Here is a 10918-nt window from a genome sequence, read left to right as displayed (position 1 = left end):
ATTATTTAAGAGAAAAATTTGAGATCTATATTAGAGGTGAAACGAATATCCGGTAACTATCCGGTATACGGCCAATATTTGCTATCCGGCCGGATACCGGATATTGACTCACTATCCGACCGGATACCGGAAATTAGAAAAAAAAAAATCTTAACATGAGACAAATCATAGCACAATAGCATATAAACATAATCCACACGCAATTAAAAATAAAGTGTGATTACTCGATTAGTGAATGTTTCGTCGGTTATAATAATTTAAATTTGTAGTGGAGTAAGTGTACCTTCTCTCAGAACCATCCCTGAAGACGGCTACAAGTCTCAATGAAAATAGTTCATTGCTGTTCTTGAAACACGTAATTCTTACTCGTAGTAGACGAATATTAGAATTATTTTAATACTTCCACAAAAATTCCATTATCTCTATAAATAAAAATGTAAGGCAAAATCTGTTGGTATGCGGAAAACCCGAAAAAGTCGGAAAATTCGGAAAATTGAATTCCCACATGTTCGAAGATTACATCATAATAAACGTTGTTAGTCCATTCGATGTTTGCGCTATCGAAATTGTTCGTAAGTGGAAATGGATTTTCAGGCGGAATAACGCATTTCCATATCTTATATCTATATAAATAAAAATGGAGGGCAAAATCTGTTGGTAAGCGGAAACCCCGAAGAAGGGATGGTTCAATTTGAGTCGTCTATATTTCGTTGTATTCGTCTCTTCCCGTAGATCAATATAGCGGAGAGAAAAAAAAATTGAATTCCCATATGTTCTACAATTAGCTAAACGTTGTTAGTTGGCGCTAACGAAATTGATTTTTGTTCGAAAGTGGAAAAGGATTTTCAGACGGAATAACGCATTCCTATATCTTCTATCTATATAAACAAAAATGGAAGGCCAAATGTGTTGGTGTGCCCTAAACCTGAGGAAGAAATGGTCCGATTTGAGCTGTCTTTATTTTGTAATATTCTCTGTATCAAACATGTATTCCATGCAACGGAGAAACATGTTATTTCCAAATGCTTGAAGAATTTTGAACGAGAATTGTGTCTGAAAATAATTTTATATTATAAGGACGATTTTTTGTAGAAGTACTAGACAATTTTGTAGTAAAAGTAAATTGTAAAGAGTCAAAGGGTAATCAATCAATGAAGAGCTCAGTGATTGCACTTGATACATTTTTAAATAGTATATCAATTCTTAACGAAAATTTGAATATTCGTTCATAATTTTTTATTGAAAAATGTGTTTATTGAACAACATTAGAAAAAATTATTCGTTTGACATTTGACGCGACTGTGCTGCCGTAAACATTGACTGCATATGTGAATTGATGGAGACGTTGACAGAACGTGGACATTCTTTTCGTAACGTTCTATGTGAATCGCACATTATGATCCTACGCAATGGCGTAGGGATTGATTCACTGATTAAATTGGTACCAAAGAATCGATCTTTGCTGAATCGATCTTTGAAAAATCGAATGCTTTTTTTTCAATTTATTTACTTATCCTATATGAATGTCTGCTTCTCTTGAACCCTAGATTCATTCACTATATTTACGGTTATATATTACCGTTATATACGGTTATTAATAAAAACCTAGAAATAGTGCTTAAAGACAGAGGAAGGTACTGAGATGCATGTATTTGCATCTCTTTTTGCGCCATGCACTGCAAGAGTTCTTTCAATTGAGGGTGTATGAGAGTCGTGTGTTTATGAACCTAGGGATAAACATGCAATAAATATTTTACATTTCTATTCAAACATCAAAGGTATTTTATTTTAATTCTCATCATGAAGGTTACAAATAAAGTATTTTTCAGGTCATTCATCTTGTACCGTAATTATGTAATTATATAAATTAATTGAAAATTATTATTAGAATTTCAACAACTGATATACTTACAATAATCCCTAATTTGATAATCTTGAAAGCGATCCAATGTTTATGAAACAGGTGGTTTTTGTTGGGATTAACCGCGACTTTCGTTGACTATGCGTCTTCGAATTTCACGGCTGTTGTTGTTGGCTGACAGAATAGACGGAATAGTAGTGTCTCCCAGATTCCAGAGTTCCGTAAAGATTCTAACCTAATCGACATATGAAAAAGTGGCGACATTGCCTTGACGCGAAACAAACGTCAAAATAATTCATCCATATTCGTGAAGCTTGTTGCTCTCTATCTCATTAGCTGGCCCGAATGCAGTTTTAAATTGTTGAAATTCGAATAAAAATGATTACTTGATGTTATTTAAATACTTTGAACACTTAGTTCTTACCCTTACTTAACTATTTTTATATAATTTTCTTAACATTGCCGCTCAAACTTTGTCAATAATATAGAATCATCATAAGACACAATTTTGTTTTGCGCCAAGGCAATGTTACCACTTTCGCATTTGTCGATTGGGTTTGAATCTTGGGCGGATTGCAGAATGCAACGTCGATCTCGATCTGTTAGCGGAAGATGATGGATTTCTCTATATTAACCATTTTTCGAAATCGAAATCGAAATCTCTTTAAGATTGATGAGATAGCCGGATCAACGAAAATATGTTATTTCAAACCTATGACTGCTTATAATTATAGTCATAGAGGTCCACAAGCAGCATTTCGACAATTTGTTTCGGTGGAACTCTACTTTTTGTGAACCGTTTTATCTTCAATTACTACAGGAATCTAAACTTTCAGTTTGAAACGCAAACTACGCATGGGCACGCTATCTTCTTGCAAATTAAACAAATCTGGAAAAGACTCAGGCAACTGCGGGAGTGTAATCTCGCATAAAATGATGTGTAACAGCGCTTCTCAACGTCATCCTGTATAACATTATCGGGCCTTATATTGTAACATTACTTGATATGTTCAAATTCACTGTTCTAAATCATAGTCTATGATTTGGAGCAGTGGCTGGCTTGAGATATATTTTTTCAGTTTCACTTAAATCAGGAATAAGTTTACGCGCTGAATTCACCACTACATCAACACATTGATACACCCTAACCTGTTATAAATCTTACAACGGAGGGCGTGCCTTGAAGTTGTCATTAGGACTGTTGCTTTGCTTGTCGATTCATTCAGTCAGTACCTAGTTAAATTACAACAAGAAACGAAAACAAGTTATTTTTGCTGGTTCGATTCCGTTCTAGCTGAAACATTCGATGTTCTAAGTAGTTAAAGGTAGTCCAAGTATCCTCCAATCATGGATTCAACGAAAATTGTGGCCGCGTTGATACTAGCATTTTCACTTTTCAATTCCTGTAAGTATACGGAAATTTCATTCGCAAAAATGTTCCATCCATTAACATTGTAAACAAAACTGGTCCTGGCCGTTCGCTTAATGTTGCAACTATTTCAAGGTTCCGCCCTAGAGTGCTATGTGTGTTCTAACCAGACAGGAAACACAGAGAAGTGTTTGAATACGATCAAAACGTGTGGACCGGATGAGGAAGCCTGTATGACGCAGATTCGATGGGGAAGTATGCCATACTTTTCGCTCGGTGCACTGAAACAATTCTACGTCTCGAAACGATGCGCCTCGAAGAAGGTTTGCGAAAAGACTCGCACGAAATATATGCCATTCTGTACCCACATTTGGTACAACGATTGGGCCTGTTCCGAGTGCTGTTTGGGGGATCGGTGTAACTACTACGTCATTGTAAGTATTATTCTCAGCGCCTGATTGAGTAATTCTAACGCGTCGTCTAATGGGTTGGCCTTTTTTTCAGAGTGGTGCTCCTCCAAAATCTATGCCTTTGATAGCTTTCCTAGGAACAATGGCAAGTATTATGATAGCGAGATATCTCTACAACATGTGAACAGTTTCATAGAAAGCTAACAAGAGCTGTATGTGCCTTCATATTCTCAAAAGCCTGTTCAGAAGAGAATGCAATCAATGCCGTCCAGGAAGCAGTACTATTTTTGTTTTAGGTATAGTAAATAACAATCATTCCATTCTACGCCTATTATTAAGAAAGACAATAAAATGATTTTTTAAATTAATATGCCATCGAATTACATTCTTGAAGACATGCTTTTTCCTAATCCAATAAGTTTTATGCAACTACAACTCAATTACTATATTCGCTTGGTGGTCATGTAAAAAAAAAAGAATTTAAACCACAAAAGTAAATTGTTTCCGCCCGGGTTCGAACCGGGGACCTTCTGCGTGTGAAGCAGACGTGATAACCACTACACTACGGAAACAGCTGAAGAGACCATTTACAAATGCCATCTTATTATGAGCAAGGTTCTTCATCATGTCTTATACCGATATATTTATTTAACCGTAGAGCAATTCCACGCCAAATAAGCTGAAAAAGCATATTATGACGCGACCGTCTCCGATTTTTTTAAACTTGGTACATTTGATAGAAAGTACCTAAAATCACAATAATTTTATGATCAATTTAAATTACGACTGATTTTTTGAAAGAGCGTTTTCAAACATACATGCTCTGTTTCAATATCTTATTAAAAAATTTAATTTAATATTAAAAACTTCTCAAACATCTCGAAATACCCTCCATTCGCAATTTGTTTGTATATTCTTATTGGAAAACTCTTCCAATTTAACAAAGTTTGACGTAAAATGGTGCCGTGGCTAACTCACCAACAGTGTTTGGATTTCGATCAAAATCGAATGATACACAATGTGTCATGCAAGTAAACATATAACCAAATATGAGAGGATCATTCAGATACTTGTATGAATGTCAGTAATCACTTGTGTAATATTTAGTGATTAAACTGAGAGAGGAACGAAGACTGTTGATTGCATATCCGATCTGTATCAAACATCGCATACCATTTTCGAAGCCTGCATACAAGTTTGAACCGCATATATCGTCCCATTTTACTATAGCGAAACCCACTGCACAGAAAAGTGCAAAGCAATAAATGATACAAGAAAAATTACGTCATCATTACGTCACCATTTGCGGAGAGCAGCGAATGGGAAAAGAGATGAAACGCGAGAGTTTTTGCTTCTCACTGGAGCGGTGTTGCTAGTAAAACTATGCGGTCTATATGAATATACACATTTCAAGGGATAGAGGCGTTAAAAATGGAAAATATAATCTGACTACCCTTCCCTTAGCCTCTATCGAGCTAAATAATTATATAGTTTGCACTCTCTGAGACTTAAAAATCAGGATCTGCTACATTAGCAGAATTTGAATCTTTCGCATGGAGAGGTCGGTATGCATATGTTAGAGGCAAAGAAGAAAATAAGCTTTCTGCACCGAAAGCGTATATGATAGCTTTGCTTGCATGCTGGTGTGCAATGAAGTGCGAGCCGATGCAGAGTTGTCTCGTTCTCTTTTGTGTCGTGATTTGCATCACATAACAACAATAGAATACCGCTGGGGGAAATATTTCCTGAAAGATCATATTTGAACGAACGAAAGCGATTTTTTCAATGAGTGGATCATTTGGCAAACACTGCTCACCAAAGATTGGAGTAAGATAGATAAACAAAAATAGGATAGGATGGAGATATCAATTTTTGAAAATTATGAAATATCAATACTTTGTAAAACAGTTTAAAAAAAGTGACTTAGATATGGAGTCTACTATATATGACGTTTTATCCTAGGTCTAACCGTTCGCGATACAACCATGTTTTTATAGTGAAAATAAAATTTCGATACGATGTCGGAACCTTAGGCGTTATCTCCAGCAATAATGTGCATTTTCTAATGTTTCTCGAACATGATTTCTATTAAAGCACACCGGGACAAGTTGAAACACGGGGTAAGTTGAAACGGAAGCCCTAACTACTACTAGGAACGATGGATTGACGTGATATATTTTTTCAGTAAACAGTACTTTTTAACCCACCTAATGAGAACCTGATGATAAATTCAAAAAATATGAAATATTTTTATCTTGCCCCGAGGTACTTCATATTAAACTAGCTGACCCGGCAAACTTCGTCCCGCCCAAAATTTATTTTTCGTTATGACATTCATGTTATCATTTCACGTTCATGGGTCAAATCGCAGAACTGTTCATTGCTTGATCTTCTAATCCACCCTTTGAATTTACCTTCTACTATAAAATTCCTAGTACTTCTACCAAAACTCGTCAATATAATATTATTATTAGGGGATTATTTTCAGACACAATTCTCGTTCAAGATTTTCCATCCACTTGCAAATAGCATGTTTCTCCGTTACATGGAATAAATGTTTGATGCAGAAAATATGATAGAATAAAGACAGTCCTAAATCGGACAATTCATTCCTCGAGCTTTGCTTTTATCAACACATTCGGCGATCCATTTTTATTTATATAGATGGAAGAAGCTATAGGAGTGAGTTTTATCACATTAAAATCAATTTCCACTTTCGAACAAAGATCAATTTCGTTAGCGCAAACATCAAATGACAACGCTTGTCACTATGAAATTCTAGAACATATGGGAATTGAATTTTTGCAAATTTTCCCATTTTATTTCGAGTGTTCCGAAAATTGTCAATTGTCATGTTTGGTTGGAATATGTTTGATTGAAGTATGTGTTTTAATTTTTTGGAATAACTGGTAGTTCTAGGATAAAGCGTTATATGTATATAGTTTTTCATGTAGAATAACATGTAGATTACATTTTTTTTGTTACTTTTCTTCAATGGTTACGATTGTATCGAAATTTCATAAATTTTCAAAAAATATCTTCATTTCGACGAGTTTGCCATGGCACCACTGTACGTCAAACTTTGTTAAATTGAAAAGGTTTTCAAATGGAAATATGCAAAAAAAATATTTAAGGGGGGTTTTTTGAGATACAAAAATTTTAAAATTAAATTCAATTATGGGGTAAGATTTTTTAAAAGTGCATTAAAAATGTTATCTTTCCTAAATGGTTCACAAAATTGTTGGAAAATAAACTTTGTCAAACAACATGTTAGGTTGGGGAAAAACAAATCAATTATTTTTTCGATGAATGGCTGTAGTGATTGATAATTCGTGCAGTATCGATTAACACTAAACCTACCACGAAGGGTCAAATGACCCATTTTAAGCTTTTTGTTAAAATTTTCTTGCAAATTACATTGTAACAACATGATTTGTCTACACTACTTTTCTTAAAACATACATCGAATGTATTTTTCAGTGTTTACTCCTCTCTTGTTATTTTTTTTTACTGAGAAATATATGTAATCTGTCCTAACTACCGCAACGGGTCATTTGACCCGTGCAAACATTCATATGATATCAGAAAGATTTGTATATGTGGTTGTGATACAAAACCATTGCATTACACATTTCTGGTATTGCTTTATATGTTTTGTTGAATTTGTGAATGAATAGTGAATGATTAGAACAAATTGTATTGCTGACTATCCAAGCGAGTTAACAGTAACCATTCCATGCCAAACCGATATAGTGGTTCTCAGATTTTCGTCAAAAGTGGTAATTTTGTTCTTTATCACAAAACATTAAACCTATATTTTTCAATTTTTTTTATTAGGGTGGCCCGAAAAATCATTTTTTCCACGGTAGTAGCCATTTAGGCGTAAGGGTATTCTTTCTGTTCTTCCATTGTTCAGCAGACCAGACAGCGGATACAGTTGATATGATCATTGTTGTGTTATTTATAGCATAACAGCGCGATGTTGATGGTTGTTGTGTGGATCGTGAATATAATCTTCCCTTTACATCTAATATATTCCGCTCGAAATGCGCAGCCCACCCTTTTATACATACCGTGCCAACGCGACGCAGCCCTGTCATTCATATTTCGCCCGCTTTGAGGATGGCCTCAGCCCTGCATAATCCAACCCAATCACGCAACACGAGTGCTCTGCCTCTTTCGTATTTGGACTGCGGACAAGGTAAGTTGTGTTCGCTGCGACCGTCTAAAACATCTCCAAAATGGCTGGAGTCAGAGTGGCTTAACTGCACATTGGGTTGGATTATGCAGGGTTGAGGCAAACCTCAAAGCGGGTGAAATATGAATGACAGGGCTGCGTCGCGTTGGCACGGTATGTATAAAAGGGTGGGCTGCGCATTTCGAGCGGAATATATTAGATGTAAAGGGAAGATTATATTCACGATCCACACAGTTGTTGCATGGACGTAGTTATTCTATAACAATACAAAGATGGTCAGTTGAGGGCCCTGAGTTTGAACTCACGATCGATCACTTAGTAAGCGAACGCGCAATAGTTTATGCTTGTTGTCAAGGTTACATTTCACACAAAAACAATCTTTCGCCGCTTTTTATTTGTTCCTTTCAGTTGTGAGTTACAGTGTTAACAATGAAAGTCAACAAAGAAAAAAGTTGGTACATTTTACAGTGTTTTATTATAGAGGCGTAAATGCAAGCCAGGGTATTGAAATTGTGAATGGTGTTTATGGTGCTGATACTGTAACAGCTAATTACGTGCAATGTTGGTTTCGTTGATTACGTTCAGTCATTTTTGATGGGAAAGATACAACTCGCAGGTCCGTCGTCGGAAATGTCGATAATATGACATAAATAATCGAACTTGACCGGCATGATATTAGTCCTAGCTTCGCCCAGGAGCTAAAGATCTTACATAAAACAGTTTTAAACTATTTGCCCAAAGTTGGAATTAACCCCAGAAGACGATGGATTGAATTTCCATCTGCGAAGCCATGGTGAATGGAGATGAGGGATGGGTCACATACGACAATATTGTAGGAAAACGATCGTGGCCAAAGCGTGGCGGAGCAGCTCAAACGGTAGCCAAATCAGGACTAACGACCAGGAAGGTTCTACTGTATATTTGGTTGGACTTGGAAGGAATCATTTGTTATGAGTTGCTTCCGTATGGCCTAACACTAAATTCAACAGATGAGGTGTTGTGTTCCATCAGGACAACGCAAGGCCACACACGTCTGTAGTGACTCATCAAAACACCGGGAGTTTGTTCGGGAGGTTTTAATGCATCAACCATTTAGTCCGGACCTGGCACCAAGCGACTACCACTTTTTTCTCGCATTGTAAATATTCCTGAGTGATAAGAAAATGGGATCAAGAGAAGCTTATGGAAATCGATTACTAGAACTTTTCGCCAATAAGTGCCAAGACTTCTATGAGAGACGCATTATGAAGCTACCCTTAAAATCGCAAAAAATTATACAACAAAACGGTACATATTTGACCCAAATCAGACAATCGGTTTTGAATTTCACGCAAAAATAATGGATCAATTTTTCCCCAACTTAATATTTGCATCAGTTTCTCAGGGGTTGCTTTAGGTATTTTTAACTTGGTACTCTTCTATCTCATGATTTTAAGCGTTGTACATTTTCGATTACTTCGGAGTCCACCGCTCGAGTCCTCGTAAATTAACGTTAAGCAGACTACGTACCGTGTCAAAACAGGGTGTCTTAGACATAATTGAAGCCGTACAGGATTTTATATATTTGAGAAACCGCATGCGTCCATAGAATTGACACAAACCCTGTAGAACCCTGTCGGTCGTATTATACGACTCGATCGAAATCGACTTTTGCATTCTGAAATCCATTCAACTCAAATGTAATTGTTAGATGAAACAACCTTCCCTTGACGGAAAACAAACGTCAAAATAATTTATACGTATTTCTAGAGTAATTTACTTTTTAGCTGGTGTGAAGACCCCAAAACAATTTTAAATTGTTAATTTTTGAATGAAAATTATTTCTTGATGTTATTTATATTGATAAAAAAAAATCATCATTTGCAATCATTTGAAAATTTTTCATCATTTGCAGAGAATGTATTAATCTGTTACATAGAGCACATAATAGAGTTAATTTGCTTGTATAACTTTAGTTTTGAAAGCATCCATTATCATTTTTGGCTGCACAGAAATGCAACACGATGTTCAATGTTGTATATGTCGATTTTCGTGGCAATGTTGTCACATTTTCATAACTCGATTGGACTTGAGATGAACGGATCACAGAATGTAAAAAAAATGCAATTCGTTCGGGTAACTCTGACTTGATCGGAATTCAGAATACAGATGAATAGTTGATCAATAGACGAATCTGGAACTCCCGAGGAAATTATATGATCGATTCCCTCAGGGCGTATTTTGTCGACTAACCAAACTTCAAATGCGTGGGACCGGATGCTGTATGTTCATGATATAATATAAGACCTACAGTAAGTTACATCTAATTCGACATCTAGCTAATTGGACAGACCTGTAATGCGACACGTTTAATTGGACATTTTTACCTCTAATTGGACATTTTTGTAAACATCGAGATCGGGGCCCAAATTATGGCCCCACATTGAAAGTCGCCACCAGACGTCGACACTCTACCACTGTCATCGCGAATGTCCAATTGGCGATCTAACGCAAAACGTAAACGATCGGTGAGACATCTGGATTTTGTTTTTGAACTAATGAAATGATGATAATGTAACCTATAACTCAAGAACAAATCACGTATATTTTACTTCTGGGCTTACATGCGAAGTAAAGATATGTGAAGACATTTCAGTATTATAGTGTATGTGAATTTTTCGGAGATATTTGTTTCATAAAATTGGCCAAAAAAAAATAAAACTTTTGTCTTAGTGTCATCCGCTTACATTTTATCCGTGTCACTTGCTTACTTTTGTCCTTAGTAATCAATCGAGAGTTTTATCTCGGTGTAATTCACTCGCTTGTTTTTCACGATCACAAATCGAAGGTTTTCCGGTTACATACCGTTTCACAACAATTAGCCAAAACTTCAAAGCTGAAATAAACAAATTGTGTTATTTTTTAAAAAATTGACAAATTAGAGTTATCCATTATATTTTTTGCCATTTAAATCTATTTAGCCCACCTTCATAGAACATTTATTACTTTCTTTCCTATTTTAGTTCGTGTTCGCGCAATCGACGAATTTACGCAAAGCTGAATCAGCTCATGCGACATCTACATTAGAGCTCAGAACCACA

The 10918-nt window shown here is 35.9% G+C and overlaps 1 protein-coding gene and 1 non-coding gene across 2 annotated transcripts; one reads left to right on the top strand and one right to left on the bottom strand.

Moving 5' to 3' along the window:
* The first annotated feature begins 3046 nt into the window (after nt 1-3046).
* On the top strand, nt 3047-4008 carry LOC129768991 (uncharacterized). The gene is made up of 3 exons (XM_055770966.1): nt 3047-3266; nt 3366-3664; nt 3735-4008. The coding sequence occupies exons 1-3, from the start codon at nt 3209-3211 to the stop codon at nt 3822-3824; spliced, it is 447 nt and encodes a 148-aa protein (XP_055626941.1). The 5' UTR covers nt 3047-3208; the 3' UTR covers nt 3825-4008.
* A 131-nt stretch (nt 4009-4139) lies between these two features.
* On the bottom strand, nt 4140-4212 carry Trnav-cac (transfer RNA valine (anticodon CAC)). The gene has a single exon. It is a non-coding gene; the product is annotated as a tRNA-Val (tRNA).
* Between the last annotated feature and the right edge of the window lie 6706 nt (nt 4213-10918).

The sequence above is a fragment of the Toxorhynchites rutilus genome, chromosome 1 (assembly GCF_029784135.1).
Source record: "Toxorhynchites rutilus septentrionalis strain SRP chromosome 1, ASM2978413v1, whole genome shotgun sequence".
Lineage (NCBI taxonomy): Eukaryota > Metazoa > Arthropoda > Insecta > Diptera > Culicidae > Toxorhynchites > Toxorhynchites rutilus.
This window is presented reverse-complemented; position numbering and strand designations above follow the sequence as displayed.

Coding starts and splice junctions, on each gene's coding strand:
- LOC129768991 (XM_055770966.1), top strand. CDS start 3,209: ATGGATTCAACGAAAATTGTGGCCGCGTTGATACTAGCATTTTCACTT. Junction 3,267..3,365: donor ATTTTCACTTTTCAATTCCT/GTAAGTATACGG, acceptor AACTATTTCAAG/GTTCCGCCCTAGAGTGCTAT. Junction 3,665..3,734: donor GGTGTAACTACTACGTCATT/GTAAGTATTATT, acceptor CCTTTTTTTCAG/AGTGGTGCTCCTCCAAAATC.